General features: G+C 43.5%; 1 protein-coding gene across 2 annotated transcripts in view; it reads left to right on the top strand.

The window, feature by feature from the left end:
- Nucleotides 1-20,503, top strand: part of ERBB4 (erb-b2 receptor tyrosine kinase 4) — a 1,557,095-nt gene that overhangs the window by 1,070,939 nt on the left and 465,653 nt on the right. For both annotated transcript variants that reach the window (XM_073646618.1, XM_073646617.1), the window contains exons 12-13: nt 13,181-13,380; nt 16,588-16,720. In XM_073646618.1, the coding sequence (XP_073502719.1) occupies nt 13,181-13,380; nt 16,588-16,720 (333 nt within the window). The remainder of the gene's footprint in view (nt 1-13,180; nt 13,381-16,587; nt 16,721-20,503) is intronic.

The following is a 20,503-nucleotide window of genomic DNA, read 5'->3' as shown; positions in this document are numbered from 1 at the left end:
ATACCACAGTTTGGCCACTCAGCTCTGCTCGGTTCCCATCCATTGTTTTTTTGTGCAAACAACTCCAGAGTTGTGAATTAGTTAACCACCAAAATGAGTGGAAAAAGGTCTGCTGCTGGTGGAAAGAGGAATAGGCGTGTTGGGAAGGGGAAAAAAGGTTGTGTCCGTGGGGTAGGTGTTAAAGCAACAGTAACATCTGCAGAAGAAAGACCATCTTTCAGCCAAACTAAAATGTCTACTTCTTTTAGCGGACAATGTGATAAGATCCCTTTCTTACGGCCACGCCAATCGCTACAAATTCCAGATGAGGCACAAAAACAGCAGGTGCTTCAACGGATATCAAGTGCTCCTTTAAGTGGGCTCTCTTCCACATCAACTTCAACATCACAAATACTCCAGTCCTCAGAGGTGTCACCCCAATCGCACTTGCTTCCTCACAGCTCCCAAATCTCCAGCTGCCCGTCTGAGTATGAGGTAGAACAGATGGTTGAGTCCGCAGAGCTGTTTACTCATGTTATAGCCTGGGAATCAGAGGTCGGCTCCAGCGCTTCTGTGAATCCAGACGAGGAAATGATCTGCACTGATGCCCAGAATCTTTATGAGTCGGATCCAGGACCAGACGCAGAAGGTTCTGACCATAATGTAGACCTTCATTCCCAAACTGTAACTCCTGTTGGTGGAGACAATGAGGAAGACGATGATGAGACTCAAATACCTGATTGGAGCGACAACTTTAGTTTTTTGTCAGGGCAGGAACAGGTTGGCTCTGAGGACGACGGGTGTGATAACACCCAGGGTGATGATGATGAGGTTGGAGATCCCACTTACTGTCAACCCACAGTCAGCCAAGAGATGAGGTCAGCAGAGGAGGTGGAGGAGAATGCTAGTGATGACGAGGTCAGGTTGCGACTTCCTGGACAGAGACGTAGTACTGGAAGCACGTCAACAACTGCATCCTCAAACACAACTCTGCCTCTCACCACAAGTCGTGGTGGCTCTTCAGGTCGCTTGGGTGCTAAGCCTTGCATAGCTTGGTCATTTTTTCAGATCGATAAAGATGACCCAACTCGTGTTATCTGTAACATTTGTCAGCAAAAGCTAAGTAGAGGCCAAAAAATACATAGTTTGAGTACTTCATGCATGAACCGGCACATGGACATGAAGCATAAGTTGCAGTGAGAAGCTCACTGTGCTACAATGCGGCCTAGCCGGCCGGGCCAACCATCGTCTGCCACATCTTGTGCATCCGCGGCCTCTTCATCCTCTGTGACTGGGGGTCACAGCAGTCACACCTGTTTTGGGATGCAGACCTGCCACCTCTTTACCCGCCACAGCCAGCGTGATTGGCAGGTCATCATTTTCTTTGGAGGTGGTAACACCAGCTGGTGTTGAGCGCTGTCCGACATCGATAGCACCACCTTTGGATCAAGGCAACTAAACATGTCCACCTGCATCTTCCTCACAGACCGGCAGTTTGCCGGGGACACCCTTATCAACCCCGTCTAAGCACAACAACCAGCCCTCGGTCCCTCAGATGTGGACAAGTAAAAGACCATTTCCTCCTAGCCATGAGAAACCTAAGAGGTTGAATTTCACCATCTGCAAGCTCTTGGCTACAGAAATGCTGCCTTTCAGCCTGGTGGACACAGAGGATTTTCGAGACCTTATGTCCGTCGCACTGCCCCAGTACCAGATGCCCAGTCGGCAGTACTTCTCAAAGAAAGGTGTGCCTGCGCTCCACCAGCATGTCGCACACAACATCACCGCTTCTTTGAGAAACTCTGTGTGTGACAGGGTGCATTTCACCACAGACACTTGGACGAGTAGGCATGGACAGGGGCGTTACATGTCGCTGACTGGGCACTGGGTAACTATGGTGACAGCAGGACAAGGGGCTGCTGTCCAAGTCTTGCCGTCCCCACGAGTTGTGCGTCAATCATCTTTATCTCAAAGTTCCTCCACAGCTTCTGCCTCCTCAACCTCCTCTCGGTCCTGCACCTGCACCCAAAGCCTGTCTGGTCATGCCACAAGCTTTCTAACTGCGCAGAAGGGATCCTGCACACCTCCTTACTATGCTGGCAGTAGGGCTCAACGTCATCAGGTGGTTTTTACTTTGAAATGTCTGGGAAATGTGAGTCACACAGCTGAGGAGTTGTGGTCAGCTCTGGAGAACCAATTTCATGAATGGTTGTTTCCACTGGACCTGAAACCAGGGAAGGCCGTGTGCGACAATGCTGCAAACCTGGGTGCGGCCCTTCGCCGGGGCAATGTCACACACGTGCCTTATATGGCTCACGTGTTGAACCTGGTTGTCCAGCAATTTTTAGCCCACTATCCCGGACTAGATGGCCTTCTGCAGAGGGCACGGTCGCTTTGTGCTCACTTCCGCCGTTCTCATCCCGCAGCTCAGCGACTTACATCTCTACAGAAGTCATTGGGCCTGTCACTTCACCGGCTAAAATGCGATGTGCCTACCCGGTGGAATTCAACTCTGCACATGTTGCAGCGACTGTGGCAGCACCGACAAGCCCTGGTGCAATACGTTCTGACGTATAGCCTGGGCCAACGAGATCCAGAGGTGGGGCAAATCACGCTGGAGGAGTGGTCTCTGATCAGGGACCTATGCACCCTTCTGCACAGTTTTGAAATGGCGACGAAGATGTTTAGTGCTGACGATGCCATTATCAGCATGACTATTCCGGTGATTTACATGCTGGAGCACATGTTAAACAGAATTCGGAGTCAGGTGGTGGCACAAGAGGAGGTGGAGGAAGTAGAGGAGGAGGAGTTGTATGCGGAAGGGCTAACATCTGCAAGGTCCAGACGGTCGGCAGCACCAAGGTGGCAGGCATGTGAGGGTGGGGGAGATGGTTTTACCAGGGCACATGGTAGCAGCCAAACTAGTGAGGAAGGTGCAAGAGCCCAGGAAGAAGTGGAGGATGAACTGATGGAAGACTCATCAGATGAGGGAGACCTTGATCACATTTCTGTTGTGCGAGGTTGGGGGAATAGGACAGAGGAAGGAAGCATGATTGTTACCTCGCCACCAACACAACAGGGACTTGGTGCTCCTGGATGCGCAAGACACATGAGTGCCTTCTTGCTGCACTACCTGCAACATGACCCTCAAATTGTGAAAATTAGAAATAATCCTGACTACTGGGTTGCCACACTGTTAGATCCCCGTTACAAAAGTAAATTTGCAGAAATTATTCCTGCCATAGAAAGGGATGCACGCATGCAGGAGTATCAGCAGAGACTGTTGCAGAATCTTACATGTGCTTTTCCACAAAACACCAGTGGAGCACGTAGTGAATCTCACAGTTCCAACTTGCCAACTGTGGGACCGTCGAGTGTTCAGCACTCAAACCGTAATAGAAACACAGTATCTGCTGGTAACATCAATTTTGCAGAATCATTTCACCACTTTTTTAGCCCATCCTTTGCAAGGCCACAGGAGACAAGAAGTCTGACACATAGTCAACGCCTAGAGACGATGGTACAGGAGTATCTCCAAGTAAACATTGAAGCCATGACTGTGTCACTGGACCCTTGCTCTTTTTGGGCTTCCAGTCTGGATAAATGGCCGGAGCTAGCCACTTACGCCTTGGAGATCTTGTCATGCCCCGCAGCCAGCGTTCTGTCTGAACGTGTGTTCAGCGCTGCTGGTGGTGTGCTGACAGATAAGCGCACGCGGCTCTCCACTGATAATGTAGACAGACTCACGTTCATAAAGATGAACAAATCATGGATCCGAAACGACTTTTCTACCCCTGTGTCATCCTGGGGAGAGTAAAAGCTTGATGATTGGTTAAAATCACCTCACCAACCGTTTTAAGCTTTCAAATTACTAATCATGTTTATCTGTATCTTGGCTGGAAAATAATTTGGGCTTTGTAGCAGTGTGCAGCACTGATTCTATTAGGCCATCTATACTAAGCTCCACCAGATTTAAAATTACTAATCATGTTTATCTGTATCTTGGCTGGAAAATAATTTGGGCTTTGTAGCAGTGTGCAGTACTGATTCTATTAGGCCATCTATACTAAGTTCCACCAGATTTAAAATGAATAATAATTTTTAGCTGCATCTAGCCCGGAAAATAATTTTGGGGCTCCGAGATGCGCAACATGACCCTCAGATTGTCAGAATTCAAAGTAATCCTGACTACTTGGTTGCCACACTCTTAGATCCCCACACTCTTCGATCAACCTTTTCATTTTAATAAAGACCAAAAAAATGGTCATTTTTGAAATTATAAGCATTAGCAGGTTATTAGAAACTGAAATCAAACAGTTTTCAACTCAAAACTTTATTCTAGGTGATGTTACATTTGCACATAGGACCCCTTGTTCGAAAGGAGCTTCTGAACTCTCTCGTCCATTGAATTTGTCAGGTTTTGGATGGTTTCTGCTTCAATTGTTTTGCATGAGGACAGAATACCCTCCCAGAGCTGTTGCTTAGATGTGAACTGCCTCCCGCCATCATAGACACTCCTTTTGATGATGCTCCAAAGGTTCTGAATGAGGTAGAGGTTAGGGGAGCTTGGGGGTCACACCATAAGTTTGTCCCCTTTTATGCCCATATCAGCCAGAGATGCAGATGTGTTATGTGCAGCATGAGACGGTGCATTATCATGCATGAAAATGATCTTGCTGTGGAATACATGGTTCTTCTTCTTGAACCATGGCAGGAAGTGCTGTTTGAGAAACTCCACATACATTATGGAGTTCATCTTTACCCCTTCAGGGATCCTAAAGGGGCCGACAATCTCTCTCCCCATGATTCCAGCCCAAAACATTATTCCACCTCCTCCTTGTTGGCGCTGTAGCCGTGTTTGCGTGGGGTGTCCATCAACCAGCCATCCTCCACTCCATCCATCTGGACCATCGAGCGTTGCACGGCACTCATCCGTGAACAAAACAGTTTTGAAATCAGTCTTCATGTATTGTTTGGCCCACTGGAGCCGTTTCTGCTTGTGTGCAGTGGATAGAGGAGGTCGACAGGATGGCGTACGCACAGCTGCAAACCTCTGAAGGACCCTGCATCTTGTTGTTCTGGGGACATTGGAGGCGCCAGCAGCTTCAAAAACTTGTCTGCTGCTATGACAAGGCTTTTTTGCCGCTGCTCTTTTAACCTGACGTAATTGCCTGTAGGAAAGAGTCCTCAATTTGCCCTTATCAGCACGCACATGTGTGTACTGTGAATCAGCTACATACTTCTTGATTGCCAAGACACTTCATCCTGATCATCGCACAATGTTGATTGTAGTCATGCCTTGACCTAAACACTCCACAATTTGTTGCTTCTCAGCAGCCGGCACATCCTTTTTCTTTCCCATTTTGGCAGAAAATGTAGGCTGCTTAATAATGTAGGACAGCCTTCTTAAGTAGTCTTGCCTTTTATTGGACACACCTGCTAAACTAATTAGCACAGGTGTCTGCAATTGCTTACAGTGATATAAAGAGCCCTGACACACATCACCATCAATGAGTTTAACTGACAAACAAACAAATTCTTCCCTTATCACTCCTAAACACTTTTTGCATAATAATTTGGAACACAGTGTACATGTGCTTTTCCTCAAAACACCAGTGGTTCACGTAGTGATCTTACAGTTCTAACTTGCCAACCGTGGTCTGTATGGAGTTGTTCAATAAAGGGCCCAAAATTAAGATAACATAGACGGGAGAGGTCTCTATGAATAGGAATTCCTAAGTATTTGATACCCTGTGAGGGACAGGGAAAGGGAAAGTTGGACTGGATGGAATCCTGTATGGATTTGGGGAGAGAGACATCGAGGGCCTCAGACTTCGCTGCATTGATTTTAAAATTTGACCATGTAACAAAGTGATCTATTTCAGCCATAACAGCAGGGATGGATATATGTGATTGAGTTATATATACTAGGACATCATCAGCAAATGCAGAGCACTTGTACTCGGTGCCTCCCACCTCAATCCACCTAATATTGGGGTTATCGCGAATTGATGAGAGCAGGTGCTCCATCACTAGGATGTATAAGAGAGGGGACAGAGGACATCCCTGCCTTGTCCCATTGGTAATTATGAAAGGTGATGAAAATGTTCTGACGCGCCCCTGGGCCTTGGGACACCCGGAGCCGGACCCTTTTTGGTGGATGCTGGTGGTTGTAGTCTCTGTGGCGGCGACCCGGTTCCGTGGCTCAGGGTGGTCAAACCAGTGGCGGAACTATTTATGTGGTTTTGATGTTTAAACGTCCTACTACGCCACCCGTGGATTGCGGTCAGAGTGAAACGCCGCTGCAGGGCAGACCGCTGAGGCTGGTGTTGTGGGTGCAGCAGAGCGTAGCATAACTCCCCACGGGAGGAGTATAGCCTCAGGGCAGTGTATGCGGAGGATGGGGGTGATGGTGCAGGGCAGCAGCAGTAACGACACGGAGTCAGTGATGCAGTCCAGGGCCTTTACTCACAGTTCTTATTATCCAGACCACTTCTGCAGGTAATGGCTGCCCACGTCGTACTGTGCTCACCAGGTGAGGGGCTCAGACAACTCCCAGATAACTTTGGAGCGTTACACAGGACCCCCTTTGTGTGTCCTTTGTCTGGCCTTACTTACCAACCCTTCTGTCTGGCTGCCTCGGGCCTCCTCTTGGTAAACTTGGCGCCAGTTTCCCTGACCCTATGTGGTGCCTTCCTAGCGGGTGTAGCGAGGGACTGCGCCACATAAAATGTCACAGCCTCCGGTTTCTAGCTGAGGGTCATTTCCCGCCTCCACTAGTTTCGGGGACCGGTCTCCCCCTTTGGCCTGACCCCTCCACGCAGGTGGATTCGGGCGTGCGGTGGCGACTCGCCCGTCCGCACCCCTGGGATCCCTTCGTTCCTCGCTCCTGGAGCCTTCTCCGCTCCTCTTTATTCCTTCTCCCTCTTCCAGGCCTGGGACTCTGTTACTAGGCCCGTCTCTGGAGCAGAGCTCATGCAGAGCCCCTGCTCCCTGTCCCTTCTGCTCAGACTTCTCTGCACTGAACTAAGATGGTGCCCACCTTTTATACTCCCTTCTCAATGCACCCAGGAACTGCATTCTCCCTGCTCCTGCACTACAGGGTTCCCCTTCCTCAGTGTTCCCTCCCCCCACTCCAGCCAGGGACAGGGACTGTCGTGCCCATCTCAGGGGCATATTGGTCGCCCTGCCCCACGGCAATGTGGTGTAATGCATGCAGATGTCGGGTCCTGATCCACACTCCATCCTTACCTGAGAGTGAGATATCACACCTCTGGGTGAGGTGCAATACCTCTGTAGCAACCGAGCCCTCAGGGTGCTACAGTTCCATTTATCTTCAGCCTAGGTGACGTATTGCGATACAGGGCCGTGATTTTGGCTATAAAAGGGTCCCCTAGATCCCTACCCCAAGCTTTTTAAGCGAATAATATATGGCGAGCCAGGAGACTCTATGGAATGCTTTCTCAGCATCCAACGAGAGTATCTAATTACAAATTTGTAACTGCATCTAGCCCAGGAAATACTTTGTGCCTAGTAGCAGTGTCTGCTAGTCAGCAGATTATCCCGGCTGTTAAGCAAGCTACACCACCTGTAGTTTGGACACTTAATTTTTTCAAAGGAAATGCTTCGGGACCACGGGATACTCAGTGAAGAGCATCAGGAGGCACCCCAAGGCATAGGGGCGGGGACTGGTGGTAGGATGCCTTGCGGTGGACAGCCGAGCTCGATCCTTATAAAAGCTTTTTAACTGCAGCAGCTTTAGTGGATGCTACTGGAGCTGGAATTACGTGGCTGCTGGCATGAGACTTGCCCTCCAATAGATCCTTGTAAAAGGATTTAAAGTGTATTCATTCAAATTAGAGAGGCAATTTAAATTAAAAAGCTTAGAGCTGCCTCCACCACAGGGGGGCTCGCTCGACCCACCAGCGGACAGGCACCAGTATTGGGAGAGGGGGGCTGGCCGTCAGGGTCCGCCGGGGCTCTGGCACAAACCCGGCGACACGGAGGTGGCACGGGCAGGAGCGGACTGGCCGTGTCGGCTTCTCACTTTTTGGATTTTAGAAGGGCATGACATGCCTATATCTGTGTCTCCCCCTCCTTTTACTCCTCCACCTCTTTTCTTTTCGCATGACTATATGTACTTGTCACTTTTCCATGTGTTAGTTGTGTCTTCTGAGCAGTTTGTCAGCTTTTGGACACCTTTGAAGGTGTTTTCTATGTGTTTCTATGTGTTTTTGTTTGCCTGCCATTGGTTTTAATGGTGTTCGAAGGTGTTCGACGAACAGTTCGACGAACAGTTCGGCGAACACACGGGTGTTCGACGAACCGAACCGAACTCGAACACTACGGGGGTGGCTCAACACTATAAAGCATTTTTACCATGATATTTCTCTGACTTTAAGCATTATAATATACCTGTTTGAAGATGATGGGAAAGCTCTAGCTGCTTAAAATAATAGTTTATCAAGCTCAGCAATTTAGCATTAACCCCTGTGCAGCTAGACTCTGCAATTACTAAAACAGAGTTTCCTGCTCCCAACATGGAATAGAAAGAAGAAAGCAGGTGCCCACCCAGAGGTTACAGAATACTGTAAACCAGCACTGAGAATAATTATTTGTCTCTGCAGGGCAAAGGCTGAGAAGGAAGTGCAGGGGGCACATTTAATGATGGCCTAAGCTGAGACGTTATAAAACATCACATCCTCAGTAGCCAACGAGCCAGCAGACAATCTCATACAATTCACCTTCTGACTGGAGCGGTGACGGCAGAAGTACTTTTTTATTCATAGCACCTGTGGGGCAGCACTCTCTAAAATAGCAGGTGTCCCCTTTAGTAGTTTTAGCTTTGCAGGGTAATGGAAAGAAGCAAAGAGATCTAAACTGAACCCAGGCTGTGAGCATTGACCTACCCTATTAAACTGTGGTACTGGTAGTGTATCAGACACTTTGCCGGACGCTGACAGCTGCACCTCCCATTATTTTTGAGCCAGAAAAGAAGCTACATGAGCACTTTCATATTATTGTTATATAAAACAGTTGCTGGAAGGGCTCACAAAAATGTCATAATAGTAATAATAAGTGTAAAAAATCCTAAATCCAAGACTATGGCAGCCAAGAATACAGTAATTGAGCAGGGAGAGGAGACATCACCTATAGACCACATCACATCACATAATAATTTGTGCAGTTTTTGAGCAGCTCTTTAACAATACTGCAATACAAAAAGAATCACAAATCCATACAAATTAGCCACTTACCACAAGGGCTTCCTACTTGGATGACAAACAGTATGTAACTAAAATAAATAGGAAAATGAATCAGTTGCTCGGAACATGACCCTCAGGGGTGGACCCTGTAGTGACATAATATAGGTATGAACTGGCATCTGTTTAAAGCCCCCCCCCCATGCACATTAGGTGTCTGTTGACCGAACGATGGTTCAGCTGATCATTAATCTGCCTGCTATATCTCCAGAATCTCCCATACATAGGATCACTCATTCTGCTGACTGCTCCTGTGTTTTCTATAAAAGAGACACTGCCAAACATGTCTTGCGGCGACTTGTCTCAGGGAGATAAAGGATCATCAGTCCAAGATCATACTATTATAAATGTAACACATGCTCACTCATGGGTAATGGAAAAAGTCAAGACCAACTACAGGGAGGTGCTGCATCCACTTTCAACTGGTCCCTGTCCAGACTAGAAAGACCCTAGCCAAACAACTCAAAAATATCACCTTGGACCTTGCTCCCTAAAAGGCCTCCGAGGGGTTTCTCGTACCTCCTGAGGACCCAGTGTGGAGGCCACAACACACTGCCAACAATAGGAGAGGAAAATGTGCAGGAAGAGATGAAAACCCAGAGTGATAAAATTAAAACACATTCATGTTGGGTAGAGAGGGATAGCTAAGGAGAGCCAAAAATAAACATAACAAAAATAACCTCCCAGAGACCTACAGAGGTGAAAGGAAGAGGAACTGGGATGGAAAACAAAGAGACACAGCGCAAGAATTCAACTCGTGTTTACCATGCAAGGTAAACCTGAACCTTGAAACTCCTAAACCCAAGTCCACCAAGAGGTATAGCCAACAAGGAAGTGCAGTGAAGGGTGAACATATAAAACCCAACCCAGAATGTGATGGGGCAGACCAAAACAGGAAAATGGAAAACGCCTGGAAAACCAAGAAGGGAACAAAGACAATTAGAACATTCAGTATTTTTACAGGAAAGAAAAGGCAAAAGCTCAGCATACAGAAGAATCAACCGTGGAGCAGCAGGTCAGCGGACTGAATCCTCAAACTGAGCCATGACACATACATGCTGAACCCTTTACTCCCCCGGCAATTAATTGACCGGGGCCCTCATGCACATTAGATTGTGAGCCAAACCAGCCATTGTTGATGGGTTCAGCCAACATTTGTTTAATGTGTATGGGGGCTTTTTATTTGCTATTGTTTTTTCTTAAGGTATTTTTTTGCAGTTCAGTGAGCCAAATACAAAGGGGGATACAAAAGAGAGGTGTCATGTAGACTAACACATCTATTTACAAGAATGGGAGACAATGTAATATGTGTATGCTGTTGATTCTGACATAAAACATATCATAAGATATAGATATGACATCAAATGTATTTATTTTTATGTAATACATGATTTTGATATTAAAAGCATTCAACATGACATCATACGCATGATAATGACATCATAACAAATAGTCAAAAGTCCTAATTACGACTTAACACAGGATTATGACATCAGAGAATTTCATTATGACATCATCATGCATGATTAGGAAACAATCACTTAATTGCACATATACAAAGAAAGAAAAAGAACATGCTTTATAGGGCAAAACCTCTTAGAAAAACACAGTGATAATGAGGTGCATGATAAGACTGACACTTTTCTGGATTATGCTTAGCGCATAATACCAATAATCACCTTTCATAAACCAGATAATGGACCGCTACTAGATATCAGATTTGGTTGCCTTTCTAGCTGTTGTAGGAATAAGATCAATGGATAAATTAAGAACAAGTTGAGAAAAATGAAGAAATAAAAAAATTCTTCATTACATTTTACATTTGATTATCTTAAAACGCGTTTCGGGGATGAATCTCCCCCTTTGTCAGGTAAATATAACAAAATATTTCAAATTGAATAGGAGAGCTCTGCATTGGGAAAAAACGAGGGCCAAGAGATAGCTCTTTTTCTTATTTTATCCACAAGAATAGAGAACAGATTGGATACGTCAGAGCTAGAAACACTTTTACAGAACAGTTCTCATTTTTCTCCCCCAGATCCCCTCTGTGATGTCCTTGTGGTCCCATGGACAGCAGTTGTGCAGTAGGCTAGTGATCTGCTCAATCATTTATGGTGACACAAACCTTGAAGACCTGTTTAATAAGAAGTATCAAAATAAGACAGATAGGTCTTTTAGCTTCTAGTCTTGCGGAGTGTTCTTTTCTTTTCTGGTTCTGTAGAAGTGCCAGTATATTCTCCCTTCTGAACGCCAATAATCTTCTAAACCCACTTCTGTTAGGTTATTGCTCTGCTCAGCCAACTGAAAACTAAGTTACTTAAACACCTGATGAATTTCTCATTCTTACGTCTCAGAGCCATTACACTCTTATCATTCTCCTTGACCTTTCGGAAGCTTTTGAAACTGTAGACTTCCCTTAGGTAATGATTTTGGACCAAATCTATTACTCATTTCTTTTTCTAATATTCTTAAATCTTACTCTTCAATTTAACTGCATGAAAAATTCAAGGCTGTATTTTTAGGAACTTGCTGGATTAAATTATATTCTTGCCTAAATTTAGTATTCAGTTCTATTCTTCTATATTGTAGCTATCAATACATAACATTACATATCATTCCATTTGTGACAAATTTGACCAAACATGCAGAGAACAGCTAATCATAACTGAGTGATGAAGATTAGTAATGGTAGACTGAGGTGCATGTTGAAAATGAGCAAAGGATTCTCCGATTCAGATATACCTTTCCCCCTGCCCCAATGCAGGCAACATCAAGAATAGATTTCATTGCTAGTCGAGTACAATATTAAAGTATTGGATGACATGGATGATTGTAGACTTGCTTATCAGGGATTCCTGTAGCATTACCCTATTAATTAGCTTCTATTAGGAAGACCCATGTCCTAAATTAAGATTGCCTGGTTTTATCTATAATGAGATTTTCGCATTGGTTTTCCGAGTGGGATTTCCATGTTCTTACAAATAGGAAGATTACAATAGGGTGGCCCATGAATATGCATGGCCATTATACCATTAAATTACATTATAGCATGGTTATGCCATAATTTTTTGATTGGTGGGGGTCTGACATCTGGGACCTTCTCCAATCCTGAGAATGAGGAAGCTGCAGCACTGATGGAAGCAGCACTAAAGCTCGGCCGCAACACCGTCATATTCAGGATCGTTCACCAATCATAAAATGTTGGCGTATTGTACCAATATGCAATCACTTTACAATTTAAAAAACTCCATTCAGATTAAACCCAGATTGGCGCTGCGAACAGCAGAGGAGGAGAAAAAAGCCACCTGAGTGCAATGATGCCAGCTCATCCTCTGTCTCAGGCTGTTCTCTAGCATCTATCAGATTTTAGAATGAGATTATTAAAGTTGACTTAAACTCTTCATTTAATTGTATATGATACCCAATGTACATTGCAACAGAATATGTTCATCAATTTTATCTTAAAGGGAATATACCATAAGGTTTTTGCTTTGTAATCTGAGATCAACATATTATAGGGGATGTGAGCCTGATTTCAGTGATAAGTCACTTACTTGGCTGTGTGTTGCTGTTTCAATAAAATCCGTGTTTTATCAGCAGGAGATTATCATTACAGGACCATGTGCCTCATGCCTCCTAGTCAACTACTGAGTGTAACCCCGCCCCCATCACTGATTAACAGCTTTCTTTCAATGCAAATTGTACACATAAAGCTGCCAGTCAGTGGTGTGGGCGGGGTTATACAGGGCTCAGCATTCAGAGCTCTGCTAGATCTGCAGCAGAGAAATCAGTGGCTGTATCAAAATGACAGCAAGCGGCAAGTGACATACTTCAGGAATCAGGGTCTCTGCTCCTACACCATGCTGTGCTCAGATTACATAGCAAAAACCTTGTGACGGATTCTTTTTAATCTATTTTCACTTTTTCTTTGCACATAGTGGGATCTCATTGCTCATCCTCAAGCAGCAGAGCCTGACAGGCCTAAAACTCCAGTCCCTCAAAGAAATCAGCGCTGGAAATATCTATATTACGGACAACCACAATCTTTGCTACTACAATACTATCAACTGGACCTCACTGTTCAGGACATCGAGCCAGAAATCCACCATTAGAGACAACAGGAAAGCAGAGAACTGCAGTAAGTATCTAACATCCAGGTCTTAAAAAGGGTTTATTAAAAAAATATTGAGTACTCAATCGCCCCTTAAAACTTTAGGCATATAAAAACATTGATTATCTAGTATTGGAATTATATACTGGAAATATAAATAAAGAAGTTGTGGATATTTTTAAATATTTTTGCAATCACTGGAAGCCACTCAGTTAAAGGGAATCTGTCAGTAGGATCAAACCTCCTAAGCCGTCTATATGGGCATGTAGGTCATAGGAAGCTGAATAAAATAATACCTACCTTGATATCTGCGATCTTATGTCTTATTCCATAGAAATCCACATTTTTCTTATATATAAATGAGCTGTTAAGGTCTATGGGCCGGACACTAATCTCACTGAGAATCTGCATCCAGAGGTTATTTATACGAAGGGAGAGTTACCAGTGTGATGGCCGCTCTCTGCTCTCCTGATCTTACTGCAGAGCTGTGTGTGATTATACCCGACACATCTACAGGTTCCTCTCAGCTTCAGCTTACATCTCACAGGCAGCTGTAAGTGAGTAATATAAAAGTGTTTTAATACAGCAGAGCTGTGAGAGCAGCAGCAAATGTGTTTGTAAGGAGACAAAGTTCAATTCTACTTTTCTGTGTTAGTTACATGTCTCACACTGGTAACTCCCCCTTTCATTTACAATAATCTCTGGAGGCAGATTCTCAGGAAGATCAGTGTCTGGCCCATAGCCTGAAACAGGTCATTTACATACAGTTGTGCTCAAAAGTTTACATACCCCAGCAGATTTTTTGCTTTCTTTGCCTTGTTTCAGAGAATATGAATGATAACAAAAAAATGTTTTCTCCACTCATGGTTATTAGTTGGGTGAAGCCATTTATTGTCAAACTACTGTGTTTTCTCTTTTTAAATCTTAATGACAACCAAAAACATTCAAATTACCCTGATCAAAAGTTCACATACCCTGGTGATTTTGACGCAAATGGGTTTGAATGGCTACTAAAGGTAACATCCCTCACCTGTGACCTGTTTGCTTGTAATCAGTGTGTGTACATAAAAGCTGAGTGAGTTTCTGGGATCCAGACAGACTCTTGCATTTTTCATCCAGCCACTGATGTTTCTGGATTGTGAATCATGGGGAAAGCAAAAGAATTGTCAACGGATCTATGGGAAAAGGTAGTTAAACTGTATAACACAGGAAAGGGATACAAAAAGATATCCAAGGAATTGATTATGCCAGTCAGCAGCATTCAAACTGTGATTAACAAATGGAAAATCAGGGGCTCTGTAAAAACCAACCCTCAGTCAGGTAGACCAACAAGAATTTCGGACACAATTGCCAGGAAAATTGTTCGGGATGCAAAGAAAACCCGCAAATAACACCAGCTGAAATTCAGGACTCTCTGAAAACTAGCAGTGTGGCTGTTTCAAGATGCACAATAAGCAGGCACTTGTAGAAAAATGGGCTGCATGGTCAAGTCGCCAGAAGAAAGCAATTACTGCGCAAACGCCACAAAGTATCACGCCTACAATACGCCAAACAGCACAGAGACAAGCCTCAAAACTTCTAGAACAAGGTAATTTGGAGTGGTGAGACCAAAATGTAACTTTTTGGCCACAACCATAAACGTTACATTTGGAGAGAGGTCAACAAGGCCTATGATGAAAGGAACACCATTCCTACTATAAAGCACAGAGGTAGATCACTGATGTTTTGGGGATGTGTGAGCTACAAAGTCACAGGAAACTTGGTAAAAGTTGAAGGAAAGATGAATGCAGCACGTTAACAGCAAATACGGGAGGCAAATTTGCACTCATCAGCCCAGAAGCTGCGCATGGGACATACTTGGACGTTCCAACATGACAACGACCCAAAACACAAGGCCAGGTCGACCTGTCATTGGCTACAGATGAACAAAGTGAAGGTTCTGGAGTGGCCATCTCAGTCTCCTGACCTCAATATCATTGAGCCACTCTGGGAAGATCTCAAGCGCGCAGTTCATGATAGACAGCCGAGGAATTTACAGGAACTGGAGGCCTTTTGCCAAGAAGAATGGGCAGCTTTACCATCTGAGAAAATAAAGAACCTCATCCACAACTACCACAAAAGACTTCAAGCTGTCATTGATGTTATAGGGGGCAATACAGGGTATTAAGAACTGGGGTATGTGAACTTTTGATCAGGGTCATTTGGATGTTTTTGGTTGTCATTAAGATTTAAATAGAGAAAACACAGTAGTTTGACAATAAATGGCTTCACCCAACCAATAATCATGAGTGGAGAAAAAGTTTTTTGTTATCATTCATATTCTCTGAAACAAGGCCAAGAAAGCAAAAATGCCGGGGTATGTAAAGTTTTGAGCACAACTATATAAGAAAAATGTGTATATCTCTGGAATAAGATATCAGACCACAAATATCAGGATATAATTTAATTCAGCTTCCTATGACCTAAATGCCCATATAGATGGCTTAGGAGGGCTGATCCTATTGACAGATTCCCTTTAAATCCATGTTCACTCGTACCTATAATATTCCATGGGGCTGTGCACATGTCCAATCTTTTCCTCGGACCGAATGGTCTGTGGAAAAAAATCGGAGACGTGGCCCAATTTGATCCGACATCGACAATGCAAGTCTATGGGTCTGTGAAAACAAATGGACCACACTCAGATGACATCCGAGTACGGTCCGAGTTTCACGGACTGAGGATGGAGAAGGTGGAGAAACTTTATTTTTTTTTCAATTCACATCCAAGAAAAACTGATGCCGCTCTGATCAAACTCTGATCAGAATAATCTGACCTTTTTTCTCAAATGTGGAGAAATCGGTTGTGTGAACCTACCCTAACCGTCACTGACGCATTAACTATCACTAATATATTCTAATGTTTTCTCTTGAAGCAAAGGGTTAAAATACAGTGGGCTGAATGACTATAGTGGCTGTTATTGCTGGGGATTTAGGGAGTAGTCGAAACATGTAGATCCTGCAGATCATTAGGTTAATTCCTTATTAGAGTTGGGATATTTTTAACATTCATTCTTCAGTATAATTAACAGTGATACAATGTGAGGCTTTTAATTCCTCCTGGACACTACTTGTAATTAACCCTTGCACTCAGTTATTACGTTTTATTTATGATGTCTTATATGTTGGGATCATTCATACAATTTCTGAAGGATTTGTAATTTTCCCCATTAATGATCTATATTGATATTTTCAGCTGCTGAGGGAATGGTGTGCCATCCTCTTTGCTCCAGTGCTGGTTGTTGGGGATCCGGATCTGATCAATGCCTGTCTTGTAAATTCTTCAGTCGAGGAAACTCCTGTGTCAGATCCTGCAACGTTAAATCAGGGTAAGAAATTAATATAGACAAGATATATACAGATATATAGCAAAGGTTACCTTGAACTAGATAACACAGCGCTCGGGCATCTCATTAGAAACGTTTTGTATATGACACCTAAACAAACATTGGTCAATGGCTACAGTGACAAGTTATCAAGGTGGTGCGTTTTGAGTGGTGGTAACCTTTGCTACATCTATATGTACAATATTTATATTTATAGCGATTATGCCAGAATTAAATCTCTTTGAAAAGTCAAAAATGGTTGCCCAATTCGGTGTTTTGCAAATTTTAGCATTTTGCCCTGCTCAGCCAAAACTGGGTGGACCTGAGGTGGGATGGGGTGGAATTGGCTGTGACACCACAGCTCGTCTTATTCCTGACAAGCTGCAGCGCACCTTATGCCAGAGATTAGTGGTGATGCTCACAGAGTAGCATGCCACTTGTCAGACGCTTCTGATTCATGAAGAGACGTACGACTCTTACTCCAACACCCCATCATCACGACAGTCTTGATAAATTGGAGCCAAAATCTCCTGTTCTGACACTCACCTAATCCTGGTGGTCTGGGCATCCTAGCACGGCAAACCAGAAATGGGTGAGAAACACAAAGGATCACTGTGGGCAAGTTTAATTTTTTTAAGCGGTCTGAAAAATTGCATATCCCCTGGGCAATCCCTCTAAAAAACACAGTTTTTCAAACATTTTGTGCGCTAAAATATACTGTAGAATGCAAATGTGCAGGTATTACATAGTGTATATGCAAATAAATTTCTTTACTGTTATATTTACTATACGACATTACATAGAAATGTGAGTTTTTTAGTGAATTTCTTGATCAAATAGTGTGAGCCCACCTACCTGAGGGACAGTTTCCTAAACAGGTTCACTTTTCTTGGGCCTGTGCCTCTAAAATGATCTCAGAGCAGGTAGAATCCAGCTACAATATGTTCTGCTCTAATTAAAAATGGACTTCGGCTACATTCACATGAACGTATTTGTGTTGCCTGTGTGCACAGCGGACTACACCACAGACAGAACACTGCCGAATGTTAGCCTATGTGCTAGAGAACATGGCCGATTTTCCACATGGGCCTCAGTTCCACGTGAAAAAATAAACAAATGTGCAAGTCTCTTCAATTACTAGTGCATGTAATTAGTAGGCAGCTCTTGCACCCATACACTATGTGAACAATAACTGGGAGCTGCACACTGAGTCAGTATTGTCCACTATTTATGGATGTGACTGTTCTGCCAAGTTCAGTGCTAATTTGAGCTTAACCTTAAACAGGTGGGAAAAGTCCAGGAGCAAATTAGAGGCAGTCACAAAACATGCAACAGTACACAGGGAGTGGTAAGATATATTATGCACGCCGTGTGCACGGGTTGTTTAAAATTGCATTACTGCTCTTGTTAGAAATGAGGCTCTTTGTGTGTACACTGAAAAAACTGTGTGAGCCCATCTGCCATGTCAAGGTGACCCTACACCAACTCTGTAGAGTGAGGAGTCACGAAACAATCAGCCTGGATAATGTATTAATTCACTAATATTTACAAGAGTTGTCCACCTGTGGGTATAATTTAGCCTATATTTTGGGTTAAAAATCATTTTTTGCCATTGTTTTTCATTAAAAAGTTTGCACCATTTATCTTTTACTGGCTCTTTTTTTTCCCTGCACATTCAACTGATGTGGTCTGTGGTCATAATTCAGCTGAGAGGAGCTCAGAAAAAAGAGTTACAAACCCCAGTCTGTCACAGCAGAGAGGCTGGCCCATTCTCAGTTAAGTCATTCTGCAGCAAGGAATAGCACAGAGGTGATACTAAGCAAACAGTGCAACATTTTTAAGGAAATCCAATTGTCACAATTATTTTTTAGCCCAAATTACATGCATTTAAGTAAATATAAAAAAGTGTCACTAAAAGTGAACAACTGCTTCAAGGTATTTAATACATACTACAATCCCAATCTGTCTCTAGATTCCACTATATAAATGGCATATATGTATTATTAAATAGATCTTAGACCAAATGAGACCGGTGTACTTACTTTGAAAATCTATGTCAGAATGGCTCCTCAAAAAGCACATTTTTGCAACTTTGAGTTTGAAAGTGATTTATCTACACATGATTCAGGGTTTGGGACCTATATCCTGCACCTCTACGACTAGTCTAAGAGTGCCAAGATTTACTCTCAGAATGGCTGTACTGTATAATCCTTTTTGAAACTTTTCTTCCTGATAATAAAGTAATGATTATATGAGTCCAGCACTAGTAGAATATGTGTCCCAAGTGCAACGTGCTAGGGCACCAAAAGGCCACTTAGCCATTGCCAGGGAAGAGGATCCAGTGCTAGGTCTGCAAACTAAACTTTTGCGCGGGTGAGCCCAGCTATGTTATCTAATGCCTGTAACAATGCATTATGTTAGAAATTGAGCATTTAGAAAGAGAAATTGAACAAAATCTACTGTCACTTGTTGTTAACCCATTTGCTGCAGAAAATCATTATGTGGACATTATGCTCGCAGATAGATCCTTTTATTATTTCTTTTCCTCCCAGCCTGTAGCATAATGAACTTTAAGAAAACACCATCAATTCTTCTCATTCCTCCCACAACATAATAATAATAAACAGTCTTTCGCAGTAATGAAATTTCCGCTCCTGAGAGATCATCTATTTTAATTACAGCAAAGCGCGGCCACGTCCCCAGATCTCCTCCTCTCTCTGCTATCATACTTGCCACCTTATCTCTTTTCCCATGTTGTCCCTACAGATTCTGCTCCATGCCTCCTGCTTCTGCTCTCCCGATTCCTTTCATTTTCTTCTCCTCACTGCACCTCTCTCATTGTGATGCAGATGTGCTCAATATATACCGTCCTTCTGATAAAACATTGATATCATCTGTATTTACTGCAAAGCCGGCAATCAAAGTGCAGAATTGCTATGGATAATCTATGTGTCTGCAAAATGTGCAATATATCTGGGGTCACACGTGAGATATCAACTCAGGAAAACTCATGTCTTTTCCTTATACTGTATAATCTATGTTAGATTCTACAAGGAATCTAACATTATAGAAAGGCTTGAGACACTCTTCCATTGGCAAGAGTAGGGAATCAATACAAAAGGTCAGGCCTCACTCTGGAGGAACAGCTAATGTGGTAACATGAACCAACACCAAGAGAGGTACATTGCTTATCCAACAACAGCATATAATTAGTGATCCCATTCTCTAAGCAATCTTAATAAGTCAATAATTTTAAGGAGCAATCACATTTCACAATTATCGTGAGTCAGTGTTCCTAGGAACATTCGTTTCACAATAATTGTGTTGTGTAAACAGGCTGACGATCGCCCAAAATACTTGTTTGTTGTGTGAAATGATAATTTTGCCCTAAAGATCATTGTTCTTGGCTGCACATTGTCCAGTGTAAAGGACCTCCACTGCTAAGAACAATGGTAGCCTATGCGCACTGAACTATCTGCCATTAGTTCAGTGGGCATACAGTATGAAGTCTGGTCTGCCTGTGTAAACAGGCTATTAAAGGACCAATGACCAGCAAACATGTTGCCGGTCAATGGTCATTTCCATAAACAAACCCTTATACATTGGATGATCTTTAGCGATCCTGCAGAATTTATAATACGTAAGCAGGTCTCCAAATTTTTCTTTGTCTCCTATATTTTCAGGTGGATCATAAAGAACCTAGTTTTCTAGTCTTGATCGACAAAACATGTTGGGAGAATGCAAAGCCTTTTCCTCTTACATCATCATATGCTATTTATATAGAGC

Source organism: Phyllobates terribilis, unplaced genomic scaffold, assembly GCF_046119375.1.
Source record: "Phyllobates terribilis strain yellow unplaced genomic scaffold, ASM4611937v1 Scaffold_9__5_contigs__length_417890890, whole genome shotgun sequence".
Classification (NCBI taxonomy): Eukaryota; Metazoa; Chordata; class Amphibia; order Anura; family Dendrobatidae; genus Phyllobates; species Phyllobates terribilis.
Note: the sequence above shows the minus strand (reverse complement) of the source record. Positions and strands in the feature narration are given on the sequence as shown.